Source organism: Ciona robusta, chromosome 7, assembly GCF_009617815.1.
Source record: "Ciona robusta chromosome 7, ASM961781v2".
Taxonomy (NCBI): Eukaryota; Metazoa; Chordata; class Ascidiacea; order Phlebobranchia; family Cionidae; genus Ciona; species Ciona robusta.
The window spans coordinates 5,292,404-5,312,878 of record NC_143241.1 but is presented as its reverse complement, the minus strand read 5'-3'; the positions used below and the strand labels follow the sequence as shown (position 1 = coordinate 5,312,878).

Sequence of the window (20,475 nt, the reverse complement as noted above, 5' to 3'; positions counted from 1 at the left end):
ATTTTGATTAAAGTCTTTTAAAACTGTTGGTACTTTTAAACAGACTACTTAAACTTGTAAAAATTTATGAGCGGTACACTATATACGAAAATACGGAAGGCATTATAAAATGTGTAGAACCGTGCCAACGCTGATACGCTACTGTAATAATACGCAAAAATACTTTAAACCTACGGAACATGCCGGTACCACTAAACCACAATAAGTAATATGAAAACAGTTCATTTTTTCTTTCAAAGCAATTGCTTTCGCTGAGTTTCTAATAATCCTTCTAAATGATCTGCACGTTTTACTGCAGCTTCATGCTGCTGACGGATTTGTGAAATAGTTTCCTCTTTCTTGATTATTGCTTGCCTTACCCTGGTAATGAATGAATGAATAAATGTAACTAATTTATGCTCGCGTGGCCGGAAAACGACAGTCGTTATAACAAGGGTGTTCTGTTTCATACACCTCGTGCCAGCTTACGAGTTACCAAGTATGTTACTTTGTGGTTGATTATTTTTGAGGGATCGTTTTATTTTTTATGTGTGGCTGATAATTTGGACAACCCATTAGTGACCACTGAGTTGGAGCGATTGCGGTTAAATGTCTTGCCCAAGGACGCATATGCCCACAATGGCAGCAACAAAGAGCCCATTAGCCCTGGGTAAGAGGCAGTTGCGCTAACCAACTGTAGTACGCCAGCCATGTAGAAAAAAATCGACATACATACAAGATTGAATTTTTATGGCCAGACTTTTTATTATATATTAGTGATGTACTACATAAACTCTTCTGTTAATACTAAGAAAAAAGGCAAACCTTTTATGAACTTCAGCCAGTTCTTCTTCTTTTTCTCCATTAATTCTCTCCAACTCTAACCTGAAAATTTTGTTTTTAAATTACGAGTCTGTCAACAAAAATTTGTATATCTGAAATCTATACCTTTGGCGTGCTCTCATTTCCGACAGTTCAGTTTTTATTCTCTTGTTCTCCTGTTCAGTTAACACAAGTCGATCAGCAAATTCCTGTCGGATCACTTCAGTTACATTTCCTCTTTCTTCAACTAATTTGTCTTTAATCTGCAAGATTGAGAAAAAAATTGAACGAATGTAATTTGTTTTAGCCTCACGTGGCCGGAAAATGACAGCCGTTATAACAAGGGTGTTCTGTTTTCAACACCTCGATCCAGAGAGTTACCATGTTTGAAACTTTGTAGGGAATTTTCTAAAAATGTGTTAGAGGCAGATGACGCTTTGCCACAACGCCAGATAAAATATAACCTGTACAAAATAAGTTATTATGTACTAGCAAGGAAATGTTTCAAATTTTCACTATAAAATTAATAGTAATTGATCAAATAGTCTGAATTTTTTGTCTCTATTTTAAACTGTTCGCAACCTAATATTGTACAAAACAGTGATTAACTGCCATGTTAAAAAATGCAATTAAAAAACTGCATGTTTGCATTTTATGTTTTCTTTTACCTTTAAAATATCGGTAACTTCTTGTTCTTTCTGTTTTGTCAAACTTTGTAAACGAAGATTCTCGCTTTCAATCTCGTTGAATTCAACTTTCATAGCATTGTATTTCTCCTGAAATTGCATCAGTAAATGTAAGTGAAAGGTGTGCAAGTATAAGTCACAAAATATTAATTGTTTATTTATAGTAGGATGGGGGAAGACGGGACACCTTTAACACGGAATATCCAAATATCCTAATAGTGTTTTTATGGTTTTATAATTATTTTATTTTTTTTGTTTACTACCAAATAGGACGAGAAAATAGAATGAAAGATGTTTCATCTTCCCTCGCCCTACTATATCTATTCTCCGTTATCTGAAACCTGCTCAAGAAAATTATTAGTTGTTTGACAGTGGATATGAGGTATTTAAATATGAAATGCCCGATTTTCCGAACAAACTCTTGAGTTACATGATTCATTAAAATAAATATTCTTTATATTAATTAAACACCTGAGTCTGTTTCTCAGATTTTTCCACTTCTTTCATCTCAGATTCATATTTATCCCTGATTCGTTTAATCCTGACAACAAAATAAAATATATTAGTAAAAAAATATTAATTTTCTTTTATTAAATATTTTTTTATTTATTTTAAATAAAATTTTGACCACATTTAATAAACAATTCATGTGGCTTTTCGTCTTAGTATTCTATTCTACATGGAAGAGGTCATTCTGCATTACACGCAATAGGACTTGGATTTATTTATTAATTCAAAATTTCTCAGTCATTGGGAGTTTATATATAGGCAAATCTTTGAAAATATATTAAGTTACAAAAAAACTAAAAAAGAAAAGTGGATAAAAAAATTTATAAAATAACAATAAGATAACAAAAAAGGTAAAAGTTAAAAAAACAACAAGCACATACCGGTTATCGGTAGTTTTTTCAAGTTCTTCACGTTGATGATGCATGTCATCTTCTAAACGTTGAATAGCAACGTCGATTTCGTTATCACGGTCACGCCTCACTGATTCTTTGAGCTCTCGTTCTTTTTGCAAAATAAACGATTCCTAGAATTTACAACAAATTTAACGATTTTATAAATTTTAACATATAAATTTGCTCATAGATTCTATGTTATGTGAGTGAGGGCTTACAGTGTGAATGTGTGACACATATGACCCTCAATTTAGGCCAAAAGCTAATTACCCTGACACCCAGAGTGCTACTGCATGGACCTTACCAAGTGTTGAATCGTGTCGCTTTCCATAAAGCAGGCGACAATGCCTTATATTTATTTCAAATTTGTACTGTAAGATTTTTTTATACATTACAAGTTGGTATTTGAACTTCGTTACCAAAGTTATTGAACACGAAACCTGTTTTTTCATGTAGTTTTCCTGCCAAGCTTGTTTCTCCAATTCCATCTTCTCCTTAAGTTGATTCATTTCCTCCTGATGCCTCCTGGACGTCTCATGTGTGCTCTTCTCAAACTCCTCCCTGATCGTGGATGTTGCGATGCGACTGTTGTCCTCCAGCTGCCTCTTTAATTGATCCAATTCACTCCTCTGTCTGGATAAAAAAATAAAATAAAATAAATATTTTCTAACAAAAAAAATATTTCTAAAAATAAGAAAGTGTAGAAAGTATGTTCTTACACTAGAAGTATGTTTTAGTTCTTATAATTTCTATTTTTTAATCTCAGTACCCTAAACTCACTGGGTATAATTTAGAGCATAATATTAAGTCTTAGGTTCCATGGCATGCCACACTGCGAGACCTCACACATGTAAAAAACATAAAAATACAACACTTAATAAACAAAGTACATTAAACCTTAAAGCTTGCTGGTGAAGTCTTTCTTTCTCTTCAGCAACTTCGGAATAAAGTCGTTTCTTCTGTTGTTGAAACGCGATGTCTTCTTGCTCCATTTGCTGCTCATACCTGGACAAAGACTCGGTAACTAATTGAGTACATGGATCCTATTTAGTATTTAATATGTATAAGTTTCTGAGGCACCACAAACCAGAAAACCAAGACGTAAGCCAGAATTGGACTGTTACCATAACTGTACTTTGGCATATTAAAAAACCGTTGTTACCAAAAAATTAAAATTATGAGTTTCGTATGTGGTAAGCTAAAAAACAGAGCTAAAAAACATCATTAAAATAACAAATTAAAAAAATGCATGTTGTTCTTTTGGCACTACGAACAGAAATATGCATTTTATTTGGTGTGCAAATTACCGAATTCTTGCAGTTTCCCTTTCTCTTTTACATGCTGATTCTTTCTCTCTTTCAAGTTGTTCACGAAGTTCTTCTGTTTGTCGGATATAACGCTGACCCGCTCTCTCGTCCGACTATTGGGGGTTTGTTTAAATGTAAACATTAAAACTCTATATGTATGGAACTACTTTATCCTCGCGTGATCGGAAAATGACAACCGTTAAAAACATGGGTGTTTCATACACCTCGTGCCAGCTTACGAGTTACCAAGTATATAACCTTTTGCCGTTAAGTGTCTTGCCCAAGTACACATACGCCCATAATAGTAGCAGCGTCGAGCCTTGAACCCATTGCCTCTAGGTTAGAGGCAGGCGAGTTAACTGTGTAACGACGCCGGACATGAGTCATCAGGATGGCACATTTGGGAATTTTAGATTTTTAAATATATTTTTAAATTTAAATATTGACTTACTCTCAATAACTCAGCTTCTTGTATGGACTTGGTTTTCTTTATTTCTTCTTTATGTTTTGCAATAAGACGCTGGATTTCGGGTTCCAATCCTTTCACTGTCATTTCCTAGGTTTAAGAATATTAATATATAACATAAGTTGTTATTTATAACAAAACACATTTATAACATAAAATGATACAACATAACATTTTTTTAAAAATTAATTCTTAGAAAATGATAGAGAAGATCATATTATTTAAAGAATGTAGAAAAGGAAATCAACAGCAAAACAATAGTCGTTAATACACGCTACAGATAAAAGGTGTGGGAAAGAGCTCCAGTAAAAAATGCCGTCTGTTGCCTCTTGAAAAAAACAGATTCAGAGCACAAGTTTAGGTGAGACTTTATCAGCTGTGAGACTTTTATTTTAATTACCTTAATTTTTTTAGTTTTTTCATCAATCCATTTCTCTCTTCTAAGTTTCTCAGCAGCATTCATTACGTCTTTAGCCTAAAAGTAAAAGATAAATTACCATAAAGGTATAAATACAATGTTTTTAGTTTAAAGTAATAAATATACATAAAACCCGAAGTTACATATCTGGTAACTCCTAAGCGGGCACGTGGTGTGTGAAACAGAACACTTGTTTTATAAAAACGGTCAACAATACTTTTATTAATTTATTTAAAACCTGACAGTTACATCAAAATATAAAAATGTTTTTACCTTTTTAAATTCCCTCTCATGACCCTCTGTCAGCTGTTTGATTTTTGTTTGATATTTTTTATCAAGTTGTTTCATTTCTGACAAAAGTTGTTCACATTTTTCGTTTAAACTTTTTTTATCATCAATAAGCTGTAAAAAAATGTGTTTTTTTTAATTTTTAAATAAATTTAATAAAATTCAAAGTTTTTGTTTAAATGTTAAAATTTTTTTTTTAAATTATAAGTTAGGTAAAAAAATCATATTTACTCCAAAAAATCATACGTTGGGCACAAAAGTTATATTACCTAGAAATAACATATGTTACACCCAAAAGTATTTTCCATCATATATTACAACCAATATAATAAATTACTTGTTTGAATTTTAAATAAAATTTCAAAAAATCATATGTACCCAAAAAATCATCATTTATCCAGAAAAATTAAATTATCTAGAAATATGATGTATTACCCAAAAAATCTATTTTAAAATATGTTACAACCCATATAATACATTACTTGGTCAATGAATGAAAGATGTCGCTGAATTGTTGCCTCGTATTGAACTTTCTGCATTTTTAATCTTTGTTCGGTTTCTTTCTCTTGTTCTCTTAGATGTCGTGTCATCAGATCTTTTTGTTGACTCTGAATGAATGAATGAATGAATGTAACTTACTTTATCCTCGCGTGGCCGGAAACGACAGTCGTTATAACTCGGGTGTTTATACAAAAAAAAAAATTCAAAAAAGAGAAAACAATCTTTCGTACCAAAGCGCTCTTTAGAAGTGAAATACTTTTAGTTTTTTCATCAAGATCCAGTTTCATCTTCAGCATTTGACTTGTGATTGCCTGGGTAGATAACCATAATATAAGGTTACTTATATTTAAACAGAATATACCATTAACCACGCTCCTTTAAAGTAGTTAAATACAGTCTAATTCAAAAAATATTCTTTGTTTTCAACCAAATGGGATGATGACATAACATAAACAGATGGTAGATTACCCTAGCCTACTATCTTTAAAAAGACACTTTATAAACTTGAATTTAAATAACGAATTTAAATAAAATGTTTGTCATAATTATAGCTTTTCACTTCCTTTTCTACATATAAAACCTCATACACTACACTTTGAAAAATAATATAATTTTTGTAAAATTATTTTAAAAATTTAAAAAAGTTTGTTAACCTCAGTTGCCGCCTCTTCAGCTTTCATGAGCTGATTTGCTGACTCATGCTCCACTGGATGATTGACAGATGACTCAGCAACTTCTGTCTTCTCCACTTCATCCAGGAAGTCCATGATGCTGTGAAGTTTCGCTTCTGTTAGAAGATTAGAGGCATCTGTGGAGAGGGGGGTGTTAAAATGTGACAAAGAAAAAGCGAAAATTCACCACAAAACCTAACACACAAAAACAGATCACAAACCGCTTTAAAACCATTATTATGGCTCATTTCACTTTAAGTAAAATAAAACAATACGTACAACAGGTGTTATATGTATGGTGTAATTATATGGTGCTATTATTAAGTTTATGTATTCCCAGAAATTAGAAGCTTATGATATAACTCTGAACAAAAAATATTGCTCATACCAGGCTGCTCTTGCGTCTTGTTTTGTGAGTGGCTTGTAGTTGCTTTGGAAACAGTAGATTGGTTTTCAGATTGTAGTTCATCTATCCATGCCAATTTCTCTTCTAAACTCTACAATATATTTTATACATATGTGTGTGGTTAGTTTTGTAGTTTGGTGTGCAGGTAAACTTTTTTCTTTAACTGACTTTAATTAACCAAATATATGATGCACACTTGGTTAGTAGGATTTTATTTGGAAGTAAAAAATACTAACATTAAATTTTACTAGAATTTAAAATTGCAGCGAGTAAAAAACAAATAAAAACATTTAAAAAAAACAAATAAAATAATACTTTTTCTTATAATGTTGCAGAAATCTTACAGATTTAGGTTTTTCCAATTTATCAGGCTCTTCTTCAAGTTTCCGGATTGTTTCTAAAACATCATCCAACGTGGTACGTGACTTACTAGTGTCATCTAGTGGTTGGTTTGTTGGGGTAACATCGGACATTGCTTCTTGTGTATCGTGTGTTGAACTAAAACAATGTTTAAATGTTATATGAGTTTTACTAACTTGTTTTTTAGTCTTTTCTTATTAAATTAATAAATTGTTATTTTGTTTGTTTTTTTGAATAAATGACTTTTTTTTGTTGTATAAAAATCTTTTTTTTGCTGTGTTTTTTTTTATTAAAATAGTGATTCGTTTTTTGACTTTTTTATTAACGAAAAAAACGGCTTGTTTTTTCGTCTTTACACATGGCAATAAAGTCCACAATAGAATACAAAAGCAAAAAAAAAAAATAACAGTAAAACCATTCATTGCAACACACAGCCCAAGCATACCTTGGCATTGGACCATCAACTTCATCTACTCTATTTGATATTCTGGACGAGGACTGCAAAACAAGCTGACATTATTATTAAAAATTTAAATTGCTCAAACAAGGTACTTTAAATAAAACTTGTCTTGTTTACTATTAAAAGTTTTTAGTGGCCTTTACAAATGCTTGCAGTTGCAATAGTTTTGAAAATACTTTTTAACAAAAGAGCTTTTTACACCTGTCCCAACATTTTCTAGAAAACATATTTTTCCTTTTTTAGTTTTCCTAAAAATGCGATTGTTTTCTTTTTTTCTATAATTTTTTTTAGTCATTTTCTAAAATGTAATTTTAAATTTTCCACAAAACTCACATCAAACACTTGATCCACCACATCTTCCTCTTTCTTCCTCCCATTTTCTCCCAATCTGCTCCTCCCTGATTTATTGGATGTTACAGATGATGGTTTGGAGCGACTCTTCCTTTCCATTTTACTCCGGATGTTGGCGACCTCCTCCTCTGCAATCTTCTTCATTGCTTCATCTTTTTCTCTTCTTTTCTCTTTTAACTCCTGAACATCCATTGTGAATAATGGAAAAAAATAAACAGAAACAAAAACATACGAAACCAAACGCAACCATTAAGGCTAAAAGATGTGAATTACCTTACACAAGTTTTTGTTCGAAAACGACACCTTTATATTTTGTGTCTTTGCTTCTTTGTGTGTTTTGCATGTTAGCAATTATAAATGTGAAAGTAATTGCACATAAAGAAAAAAAGGGTTAAATAAGTTATGATACGGCTTAAAGGATACAAACGATCAAAATCAAAATTTGAAATCAAAAATTGTGTATTTATATAAATGCTCAAATGTGATAAAAGATATCACCAAAGTTTAAAAAATTGAAACAGCAGGTGAAAAAACGTCAAAGTAAAAATATATATACTTCACATTTGACTTTGTTTGGAAAAGGTTTAAATTCTAAACTTGGTCATAAAAAATTAGTACTAAACCTTAATAGCTTGTCTCCTTGCTTCTTTTGCCTTTTTCTCTCTTTGAACTTTCTTCTCTTCTTCAGTCCTTTCTCTTCGTTTTAAAGATTCACGCAAAATGTTATTTTCAAATTCCTATACCAGAAAATAGTTTACATAATGTATATAATATATATATATACCTTTTCATAATTTTTTTAAATTTGTTATTTTTTTATATTACATCTCTTTTACTTTTTTTAAATGCTATATTGCATTTAAATTAATACATTTTTATATTTGCATGTAAAAATAAATAAGAAAATGTCATCCCCACCTCTTTCTTATGATGCAGCATCCTCTTAAGAGCAGCATCACTCGTCTTCTTCCGGATAATATGACGACGGAACCAGATCTGGATCTTACGAGCTGATCTTTCTTGCTGGAAAGATAAAAAAGTTCAATAATGGTAGAGAAAAAAAATCAATTTAGGATTGTACATTGCACACAAAAAGTGCCAATGTGCACAAAGGGCACAAAAAAGACCAAGGTGGACAAAAGAAACAAGTTACACAAAAATATCAAAAAGGGTTGCATAATTTTTTACAACGGTTTAGTTTGGTGTAATAGACAGTTTACTAAGAAAGCAAATCTATACATTTAAATCAACTACATTATAAAACAACTTCTAAAATAGTTTCTAGCAAGAGATATTATGTTACCTCTGGTACCAGGCAGGCATAATGTAAATATTTTTACAACGGCTCAAAAAACATAAAAAATGCAGTGTATTTTCTGCATTTTGTCTTAAAAGAGTTTCTCCTAAATAGCAGACAAAACGGAAATACACTACTTTTTTTATACCAGATAAGCCATACAAAGATTTTTTAAGTAAAGTAATGTTAAAATTGATGCTCACTTGGAACTTTACTACATCCTCTCTTATCATGTGATCACCAACATCCCGTAGATGCTCGGACTCATGTTGCTCAAAGCTCTCCAATGAGAGTCTGCTGGATAAAGGATCCTCCAGGACTCCAGATGTTGCTCCTTTGCATCCGGACCCTGTTGGATCACCGTTGATTGATGGAGGATGGGAGGAATAACGAGGAGTGCTCTCAGAGGAAGTGGAAGGGGCTGAAGGATCATCTTTGTATTTGTTCATGTTACTAAAATAAAACAAAATATTATTAAAAATAAAGAAAAATATTAATAAAGAAACATATATATATAATATTTGTTTAATATAAAGATTTTTTATGCAGGGAAAACAAAAAAAACATTTATTGCATTTTAAAAAAAGGCAAGATTTGCCTACCCCTATTAATTTTACTTTTCTCTTCGATTACGGTAGTGAAGATATAGAAACATTTTAAACGAAAAGACAGGATAAAGTGACAAAACAACAGTTGTTAAAACACGCTTACAGTTTAAAACATATTTACATTTGATTGAAAGAAAATAAGCGTGGTCGCTACACCTAGCAGACAAATGAGCTATTTATGTTTAATTATTATTAAGCTTGTCTCCTAATAGAAACAAAAATGTGCGTAAAGATCTTTACCTTAAATAAGATCGCAGGAAATCAACATCAGAGGTGTCATGAAGACTAGAAGAGGAACGATTCTTGTCTCCGGACCCATCTTCCTCAGCCCTGAAGAACATTTACAGAATACGTAAAAAAATAATGTTCAAATATAACTTATACCTTGTTAAAATAAGAAAAAGAAAAAATTAAACATTTTTACTATGTTAAAATAAAAAAATAAAAAATTTGCCAATTTCTTACCAATTGGTATTGACTGTGCTGCTACTTCTAGCACTGTCTGGTAGGGAAAATACGCGATCCACAGTTGCTACAGATACCTGGATAATAAATGTATTACTAAAGACTGCACATATGTTATGATAAAGTAATACTGTTTTAGTGTTTTATTCTATGTGGGTAAGGTCCTACAGCAGGACACGCCATGGTGCCTGAGATTCAGGCCAGGGTTGGCCCAGTACCACACACAGTGGACCTTGCTAGATGTTAAAGCATGCCATAAAAAGGAGTGTAATTATGTTTTATGATCGATTTTTAAACATCAATTAAATATTTTAGACAGTAGACTTTTTCTTGTTTAATATTTATATTATATATTATATTAGATGTTAATATATATATATATATACATATATATGGACTTCTATTATGTTAAACTAATGAAGTCTCTTAGAACCTAAGCAGTGAATTATATGTTCTCTGCCTCTTTAGCTTAATACGGGTATACACTCAGTATGTTTAACTTTTTACAACAAAATTTCAACCTATTGTTTACTTAAAACCTATTTAATCTACAATAAAAACAAAAAAAGTTTCACTCACATTTGATTGAGGTCTGCTGTTTTTTGAAGAAACACTTCTTGACTTCGAGCGAGATTTTTGTAAAGATTGTTCAAAGAAAGAAGAAATGTGGTCATCGGAGCAAATGGATCTGTCATCATCTTTTCGCTCGATACGCCTCATGTTTGTCTGTACGGGCTTCTTATTCTCTTTGGACGGAAATGACATTGCTAAAGATGGTTTGGTGTCTGAGGGATTTCAATCGTGTTTAAATGAATGATTAAATGATAAATGATTATAATTTATTTATCCTGGCAAGGCTGGCAACATCAGGAGTTATGACATGAGTGTTTTATTTGATACACTTCATGTTCGCTTACAAATTACTACAAAATAAAACAAAATTCAAGCTGAATAAGCTATAAACACAAACCAAAACAGGAGAAGACAAAAATGACACACGAAAAGAAGAAAAAATGGCACAAAAAGACCACAAAGTCTACAATAGGTTACCCCAATCAAAACAGGAAATAATAACAAAGGTCGTACGGTTATTTGTACTTCTTGCTTTTCCAGCGTTATTTTTTGTTTGTTTTGTGTCAAGTTTTGTGTATGTTTTCGTAGCAAGTGCATTAGAAGAAGAGTCTCCCGTGCGCGATCTTCTTGAACTACTGCTTATAATACTGGACGATGAAGACCTGAATGGATGAATGAATGTAACTTGCTTTGACCTCGCGTGGCCAAGAAACAACAGATGTTATAACACGGATGTTCATAGACCTCGTGCCAGCTTACAATTACTATTTATGTTACTTTGTGCCTTTGTGGGTGATTGTTTTTTTGTTTTTTTTTAAGTTAAAGTTATGCTAGGTGTCGTAATGGATAAATCTACAGAATGTGGCAGTTCCTTTTGACAAGATTTCGGGAGGCGAGATGATTATTTTTCACATGCAGCACGAACTTTTACTAAAAATCAGCTTGTTTTGTATGCTTTAAAATAATTTCACAAATCACATTTTGAGAACTCCAACTTATTTTAATACAGATTTTGGTTTATTGTTCAATTAATTGGCTTGTGGGACAAACTTTAGCAGGCATTACCAAAAACACAGTTAGCCACTGTTAACAGTAGCAATACAGAACATTATATATGAATCGGGGTCAGACTCAGAATACGTTTATATACCTTGCTGACAATGGACGAGATTTCTTTGGAGGAGATACAGGAACCTGGGATCCACTTAATGTAAGATCCACAGGCCTGCCAAACGAGGAATGACTTGAACTCATTTTAATTATTTCTACTCACACAGTTTTAACAGTGTTTTAGCCACATAACTACATAAATCTGTAAAGTATTTTTATTTTAATACACACATGTGATGTTCTTTACTATATAGCATTGAATTCTCTTTTTCTGAAGTAACTTACTTATTTTGTGTATTAAATACGTTAGTTGTCAAATATCTCATTAAAAAGGCCACAAAGCCTTTTTTTATAAAAATATTTTCATATACGTTCGTTCTGCAAAGACAAATGTTAGCGTACAAAATTGTCATAACAAACCGAACAGACCGTGAAGTAAACGTTTATTGCCAGACAGCGGGGAGCATTTAAAACTTACAGCCGGCTGTTTGGTAGTGTTACTCTTTGGACAATAAATATGTAGTCTTCCTGAAATTTTATTAAACTGACAATGAAAAAATACATGAAAGCCCTAAAATATCATGTTTAATTTCTCTATCTATGGTCTAGTTGACAGTGAGCATTTAGCTTTTCAAGTTTAAACGTTGTGTTTAAAATGTGTAAACGTGAGCCAAGAAGTCAAAATATAAAAAAACCTAATACTTTTCACAGTTAGAATACAATATAGAAGTCTGTACAACGCAAATAATATAAGCAATAAAACGAAATACGCTTATTCGGTATAGGCCTATAGCGTCAGTGCAAAAAGTTTCAAATTCCTAAATCCCTTGAGCCATAGGCGGCAAAAACAATCCACTGTCCACCTTTTGTGGCCCCCAATGAGGTGGAGCGCATGGCTGGTTAAATATCTGCGCGTAAGAACCAAAGTTTCGTGCCCGTTGTACCGAACCCATAGAAGGAGTTATTCTTCGTCTGTTATGTAATGGGTAAGACACTTTGAACCCTACATCACCAGGCCTCCCGCTTCGTGAGTTCGGCCCTTTGTTGTGTAGCTTGTAAATACTGACAGGGTCTCTTTCTACAAGTAAGGACTGTATTAAAATAGCACTCCCATTGCAATATGAGTTGTCTAAGTTGTCAGCCATACAGAAAAAAAGCACACCCACAAAGTTATACATACGTGGTAACTAAGCTGGTACAAGGTGTGTGAAACAGAACACTCGTGTTATGCAACGATGGCGCTTTCCGGCCACGCCCGTTACATTTATTCAATAAAACAATCGCATTCCTACCAATATAAGTTGTGTCGCCAAGACGAGTCCTAGTTTCTTCTTTGATGATCTGATGTCTTTTTTCAAATCTGTCCACCAAACTATGCAGATTCTTGTTTTTAACATCTTTTACGTCCTGACGAATTTTCCATCGAGCATCCTTAAAAAAGATAAATTCCCGAGAACCATATATAGAAAAAGTATAAACGTTGTTCTATACATATAGGAATTCCTATAGGGCGAGAGTGAAATAACCGACGATAATTTGCTGCATGGCTAATGTTAATCTCGCCACATATGAAAGATATTTCGAACAGTATGCAGTTATTTAACATCCATCTAAAGGCCTCTGGTCGTAGTTTTATATAAAGACATATAACAGTTTTCTGTCTCTTCTGCTACCAGACATAATATATTTTCCGATTGGCAGTCGAAACGTTGGAATAATATAACTGTTTTTATACCAAGAGAAAAACAAAAAAAGTTACAACTATAACTTACTTGCAAAAGTTGTCTTTCTGGCTGATATTTCATTTCATGGTCGCGGAGATCAAGCTCCGGTATCGCTTGCTCGACATTGCGCATGAAGGCCCTTCCCCTTGCTTTCTTGAATCTCTCCATCTCGTTTGGTGTCCTCAACTTCTTCTTGGACGGATAAAACCTTGGGTCGGGTCCGCGTTTTTCGAACAGGTCGGTCGGAGGTACAGGCTGCAAAAATACAATATCGCATATGAAACAAATAATATACAGTTTTCCTGGGAGTTCAAGATTCTTAAATAATAAACACACGATCAGGAATTATGGAATAATATGCGCTTACAGTCCCCATCTTACCCCACAGTATCTACACATGTAATACTTAATTGAAATAAACTACTTATCTTTCATGCATAGTTATATATGTCTTTACCTTCTTCAATCGTTTGCGAGTTCTTTTTCTATCACTTATTGGTTGCATAACTTGCTTCGGGCTGTTTGGAATCGGAATGTCTTGCAGTTGCTCTTGTATTCTAAATTGAGACATAACTTTAAATCTACTAAACTGACACTAAATCAAAAATTTAATTATTGGGAATATTTTTATTTAGTTGTTTTGGTCAGCCCAAAACAAATTCAGTTATTCCTTAATTTATTTATTTATTCACATTAATAAACAGCTTACTCGTCCTCTTGTATAGTTTCTAATATTTCATTCAAGTGTCTTCCCGTTTCGAGTAAGTAGTCCCCGTTTACTGAAGAAATGCTGCTGCCTGACGTCATTGGTCGTTTTGCATCAACTCGTGTGACAATATATCTGGAGTTGTTACTACTACGCCCGCTTGCTGTTGAAGCTCTACTGCCCGCTTTAGAACCGTTTTGGTATTCGAGACCTGTAATATACACAGTATACTATAGATTGTGGTATATCAGATGATTCATGTTTTTTTTTAACGTCGCATTTGGTAGTAAACAAACAATATTTACGGGATTTATAACCGTATCCTATAACCATCTTATCCCACATATCTGCAAACCTATACCGCCCTCATTACGTAAGCCATAAACGGTAACAAAAGCCATAAGTGTTTAAATAAACAAACCGGTTTGATTGATTTAATCCTACCAGCGCCAAGTCCTCTACAACCTTCGATAGCTCAGTTGGTAGAGCGGTGGACTGTAGTTGATAAGTGCCAGTAATCCATAGGTCGCTGGTTCGAATCCGGCTCGAAGGACTTTTTTACAGATAACATTAATTAGCCTAAAACTTGTATTTTACAAACCTATTCTTGTCACAGATGGTTGAGGGATATTTTCCGTTGCAGATGAAGACGATTTAACAGAACCTGCTTTTGATTGCCTTCCGCTCGCTAGTGTATTTACTGAAGCTGGTCTTACTCTTCGTTTCTCTCCCACAATGTTTGATATTTTCTCCTAAAACATTTTGACAAATTAACGATTGAATTTATTTTATATATATTACGCGTTTTCCTATTCAGAAGATCCCTGAATTAAAACTATAACTAAATATTTAACAAAATAAAAAATAAATGCAAAACATGATTGAAACATTATTGTATTTATTTATGTCAAACAATTGTTATATATAGTTTATTTTGTTCTTTGCCATGATCGTTTTTACATATCTGAATTGTTAGTTCTTCCATTAGTCTTAAATATCTTGACTGAAATGAAAGTATAGTATTATAGTAGAGTGGAAAAAAATGGAACATCCGTTCACTGTATTTTCTCGTCCAAATTGGTAGTAAACAAAGAACATTTAAAGATTTATAAAACCGTTTCCTTACGACTTCCATATATCGTTGTAAATTGTTTAAACACGATCGGGATATTCGGATGTTATGTGCTAAAGGTGTTCCGTCTTTCCCTACCAAGCTGTATGTATATTCGCGAATTATCCTGAATCTCGGATCGTTGTGAGCTTAGTTTGTTGCGTCATAACGTTGAACTGAGGTCGTAACCTGCCCGCTGTCCAAACCTTGAAGCTGATTGGTTAGTTTGCTCACGTGACAGGCGCCTCGTATACCAGCTGATTATTCCCGCCTTGATTACCCCGCGCATAAAACGCCTCTTCCACAAAGCGAGTTACCAAGTTCCAGTTAGTATGAAGTTAGCAGCGCACCAGTTGACAAGTTGGAAGATTTCTTGCAAGACTTGAGTTAAGTATTATTTTAAGCAACTATACTATTGTATTATGCCATACACTTTTCATTATAAATTATATTATAGCTTTGTACTACTATACACTTATACAGTAATATTATTATATGTCACAATAACCTATTCTAAAAGTTTTGTGCCTTGCGTTTATTACTTTAAGTTTAAATTATTATTTTTCACATACTATATTAGGAATCGCGACGGTTCTTTATTACGTCACTCGCGACGTCACACGCAATATCTTAGTTCCAAATCACTGCGTTCTGTTACGTCACAAACCGTCACAATCGCTTAAGTTGCGCTCTCTATACCGCTCGCGTTCACGTTACGTCATTGGTTTCGTTACGCCATATATAAACAATACGCGAATGTTGTACGCGCGCGTTTCGCGACGTTTTTTTCATGGGGCCCCATGTGCGTTTTGCGTTGTCGCACGGCACATTACTTGTATAATTATTCTAACTATATTTGCCCTATGAGCGCGAAGCAAGAAGATCAAAGAATTGGTAAAGTATAAATTACCATTGGCATTGTTACGTACATTAGCTCTTTTCTAGAAGCATCTATAAAGTGACGTCACGAAGTGGTGATGACGCAACAGAAGAACCCACTTCGTAAGTTCATTGTTTCGTCACAAACCTATTTTGCTTTGAATGGAGTTTTAAAATTAGCGTTTGTAGAAAATGGTGTGTGACGTCACAGAGGATCAAGCGGGCCATGGCACGAAAGAAGAATGAAGGTAATGTGACGTAATAATACACACATTTATCTATAATACGGTTTCGTGGCAAAGTGGTTAGCGCGCCTGCTTCTAACCCAGAGGTGATCCGTTAAGTATGCTACCATTATTGGCGTATATTTTGGTTGACAAGACACTTAACGGTAATTGTTTCAGTGGTCACTTATGGTCACTAACATTTATTCCTATCGATTATTTTTTTGCAGAAAAGTCAGCGAATTAAGCTGCAGAAGAAAAGCGCAAGGTATCGTATTTTCTTATTGTTTAGATCTAGTTATAAAAGATAACTAGAAAGGGTTAAATGTGAAATAAACTGGTGTATAGAAGTAGTAAATTCCTGTCTGTTGAGTAACTAGTACGTATAATAACTGTGACGTAACTATCGTACCTTTGCAGACGAAGATCAAAGACGAAGACACCGATAAAGGATACACGGTTTGAGGTTTTGAGGGTTATATGAGTTGTGTGTAGTATATGTGTGTCTTGCCTGCGCTGTTGTATTCTTATTCTGCTGGACCTAATGTTGCCAGCTATTTTTAGTCAGTCACTACTATAGTGCATTTTGCATGTCTATGAAATATATGCAATGAAACTATGGCGCATATCTTGCTGGATCAGATTTTGTTGCTGTACACTCTATAGTGTGTTTCTTCTACAAAGATCGAAATCTTTCAGCGATTCTGTATTGCCTCAATCGTTTGGTAAGAACGCTATGGTGGTACACAAATACTCGAGTAATATCAACACGCTGTATAATATGCGCGTAAATGTGATAATACTTCATTAATATAATGTAACGTGAACTTTCCCACGTGGTTAACTTTATATTAAAACGTCATGTAGCGCGATTGAGACGATGGCCACGTCGCAATTTCGCTACGACGTCGATACGGTGGGTCAGAGCATTGTCCTGACCCTGCGTTCGGTGCGGTTACGTCAGTTTTGATTGAGTTGCTTAACGGTCAGGTGTTGCGTGGACGTCGCCGCCAGTGATGCTACGCTAGATATTTAGGTCACTATTGGGACAGTGATGCTTACGCTCGGTTTTAGGTCACTGTAAATGCGGTTCGTAACAACATGACGTAGTTTTGCAACGGTCGATGCGGTGCGTAACACCCGGACGGTATTATATTGTGTGAAGCTACGACGAGAGTATCGCGGTACCAACATGGCGAATTACCTTTTGATTGGGACATGCGGAGCTTTGGCTTTCGATTCCTTGCGGTCGGACATTCAATATGGTGTACACTGCAGATGATTATTCTTCAGGATTTGAACTACATATATTCTTTGATTAGATTTCAATGATCATGTCCGCGTTAATGCCTTTTAAATGCTTCCCCTTTTTGTATGCTTGAGCTGTTGCGTTTGTTGCATGTTTTGGCACATTATTTCTCTGCACTCGTTGTACATTTTTTGTCTTTTTGTCGGTGTGTTGTTTGTATTCGTTGTACTATTTTTGTCTGAAGGTTTGTTTTACCTTGCTTGGGTAAGGTCTATCCAGCAAAGGGTTTCTCACCAAAGTAGAAACCCACTACCATTGGCTGGGGGCTTGTCGTGCCGTAGTGGCTTTCCACCAACGCCAGCCACCTAAACTCTTATGAACGTTATTTAATCCGGTTTCTATTTTTCAGAAACTTCTTCATATCACGTGTATTATGTTTTGTCTTGCGGTATTTCCTATACTGTTGCAAAATAAAATATCGAACGACCCCTATTTTCTGCTTATAGTGGTATTTATGTCAGAATATTAATACGTCGTTAAGAAGTGACGTCAGACAGTCGTACGTCGCTTTAAATAATGACGTCATTGCGTCATTGCAGTGGTTAATTATGGCTGTATAGTTGATTGTTCTTGTGCGTCAGTAAGAGGCGGTTTAATCTTAGAAATCCAAATACACAGAGGGCCAACTAATCGTCACGCTTGAGCAATTATTAAAAATACCTAGGTATACAAATATACGTTTGTACCTGAGAATTTTCCATCTTGGCGCCGTAGGGCTTGGTGGCGCGCTCTTGTGGCGGTTTTTCTGGGTTTAAGATATCGTAGCTTATATCTGGAGGCCGCTTCCACTCTGGACCGCTTCTGGCGTTCAGCACTGATCGGTAAAACTGAAATTTTACCTTAAACATTAGGTCTATATAAGAACATATTGTTACACCTAAAATTTTAAACGCGGCGCCGTGGCACAGCATTTAACGTGTCTGCTTCTATCCAAGAGGTTATGCTTTTGAGGTACGAATAAAGGTGAATGAAATAGAAACTCGTAATATAACAGCTACCGCTGTCCAGCCACACAAGGATATAATTTACATTCAATATTAAAGTATTTACAGCACCTCTTCATTCACTCTGTCTTCTTTCACAGGGCGTCGTTTCGCTTCAGCAGTTTGTGCTCTTGCGACAGCTAGCGGTTTTTGTCTAACATTTTCAGCAGCTGTAGAAATTTTAAGGTCGCCAGCGCTTTTAATAAAACTTCGCTCTGGCTTGGTTAACTCTTCTGTTGACACCTTGGGCTTCGTATGCTTCTCTTCTAAACAACAACACAATTTTAAATATAAGCACTATAGGACCGTAGTATCTATATACTATGAAAGAACATAATGCATTTATCATTATGCGCAATTTTACGCGTAAGCAAGTTGTACTTATTATTGTCATACCAGGCGACTTATTCTTTGCCGCTTTTTGTACGTATGCTGTGTAGTTTTCTTTTGTATCCAGCGACTCGTCTTGATTCTTTCTTCCACGTAAGTTTTCTTCCGGTGGGTGGCGATAATCTTGATGGTAACTTGTCTTAAACATCTTTGGCGGCTTTATCTATAATATTCGCAGAACATAAGCAATATTTTAATAATGAGTATAATAGTAAGGTACTATTATTAATATGCTTGGTTTATTCATTGCTATTAGTAATATAGTACTGTGGGGGAAGATGGGACATACGGTTTTATAATTCCTTGAATGTTCTTGGTTTACTACCAAATAGGAGAAAATAGAATGAAATTTTGTCCTATCTTCCCCCACCTTACTATATTGTAGGGTAAGGTGGTTACTGTTAAAACAAATAATATTCCACATTTCCTAATCGTGTTTTTACCAATCAACCAAGCTCGATTAGAGTCGTATACAGGTATATATTTACATAAGTTTTTTGTTAATTTTGTTTTATTTGTTACAAAATTGAACGAGAAAAGAAAATTAACCCATGGACCATCTTACCCTAATCTTATATTTATTTCACGCTTACTTAAGGGGTATGGTATATTCCTATGTCATTATACGTTTTAAACAGTTCTAGATCTAAAAACAACGAGATTGAAAACATGAACTATCTTACTCAAACCTACTATATGTCATGGCCCACTGTACTAGGCCATGGTATATTTGTATATTACTATGTTCTTACGTTAAACAGTTTCAGATCTTTGTTGTTTTCGTCGACCAGCTGAACGGTGACGTCACTATGTGGGTAAAAATCCGGGTAAGAATGCTTCGGTTTTGATCTGTTTAAAAAACAAAAAAAAAATCATTTAACACCAAGTTACGCATTTTTTTAATAGAACTTCAATAATGTTTAAATATATGGTTTATTTTGTTGTTTTTTTCGTCCGTATGGTGCAACGGACACGTATTTTACCGATTAAGTTTTGTACGTTTTTTTAAATAAGCGTGTAATAGTAATTGTTGTTTTGCCTTTATTTTCCGTCTTTTACCCACTATATAAAGTTACTCATTTAATCATTCATTAAAGTTAAAGCATAGCTCAATATATATTTTGTAAAACAGCTATATTAAACAAAAATAGCCTACCTTTTGTTTTTGTCCGGCATCGGGGTGGGAGCAACGTAGTTGTATTGTCCCATTGCTTCCCTTTTCAACTTTGACATCTTGATTGATAATCTATACTACTGTATCTAGTTATAAGTTAAATAGTTTTATTACTCATCTCTGTATAATCCGTAACGTTTATTTTATCTCCACATTACATAAATATTGCTATTGCGAGCGTATATTGAGTGTTGTTCTTAAACTAAAGTAAACAAACTTAACACTCGTCTGTCGCTACTTTTAGTTTTGCTTGGTACATTGTATTCTCGAGTGCTTGTACTCATTATTTGTTTTTGGTCAGCTAT

At 34.0% G+C, this 20,475-nt stretch overlaps 2 protein-coding genes, 1 long non-coding RNA gene and 1 other non-coding gene across 4 annotated transcripts; 2 read left to right on the top strand and 2 right to left on the bottom strand.

Moving 5' to 3' along the window:
* Positions 1-48: 48 nt before the first annotated feature.
* On the bottom strand, positions 49-12,061 carry LOC149734099 (centrosomal protein of 131 kDa-like). The gene is made up of 27 exons (XM_089881517.1): positions 11,711-12,061; positions 11,074-11,222; positions 10,567-10,772; positions 9,988-10,064; positions 9,763-9,852; positions 9,118-9,367; positions 8,536-8,640; positions 8,241-8,354; positions 7,600-7,797; positions 7,252-7,304; positions 6,791-6,944; positions 6,429-6,537; positions 6,023-6,177; positions 5,600-5,680; positions 5,351-5,476; positions 4,854-4,982; positions 4,563-4,637; positions 4,148-4,252; positions 3,697-3,809; positions 3,287-3,394; positions 2,830-3,022; positions 2,378-2,520; positions 1,959-2,028; positions 1,470-1,577; positions 928-1,064; positions 805-864; positions 49-360 (listed from the first exon to the last, which is right to left on the bottom strand). Exons 1-27 carry the CDS (start codon positions 11,812-11,814, stop codon positions 234-236), a joined length of 3,339 nt encoding a protein of 1,112 aa, XP_089737643.1. The 5' UTR covers positions 11,815-12,061; the 3' UTR covers positions 49-233.
* A 127-nt stretch (positions 12,062-12,188) lies between these two features.
* LOC149734096 (uncharacterized) lies at positions 12,189-20,318 on the bottom strand. The gene is made up of 11 exons (XM_089881548.1): positions 20,153-20,318; positions 19,749-19,845; positions 19,003-19,159; positions 18,679-18,872; positions 18,310-18,450; positions 14,702-14,852; positions 14,104-14,311; positions 13,852-13,951; positions 13,443-13,649; positions 12,963-13,101; positions 12,189-12,748 (listed from the first exon to the last, which is right to left on the bottom strand). The coding sequence occupies exons 1-11, from the start codon at positions 20,227-20,229 to the stop codon at positions 12,489-12,491; spliced, it is 1,731 nt and encodes a 576-aa protein (XP_089737674.1). The 5' UTR covers positions 20,230-20,318; the 3' UTR covers positions 12,189-12,488.
* On the top strand, positions 14,565-14,653 carry Trnay-gua (transfer RNA tyrosine (anticodon GUA)). Its single transcript is given in 2 exon segments — positions 14,565-14,601; positions 14,618-14,653. It is a non-coding gene; the product is annotated as a tRNA-Tyr (tRNA).
* On the top strand, positions 15,512-18,315 carry LOC149734097 (uncharacterized). Its single transcript, XR_016385357.1, has 4 exons — positions 15,512-16,213; positions 16,280-16,338; positions 16,545-16,582; positions 16,735-18,315. It is a non-coding gene; the product is annotated as an uncharacterized LOC149734097 (long non-coding RNA).
* Positions 20,319-20,475: the final 157 nt, after the last annotated feature.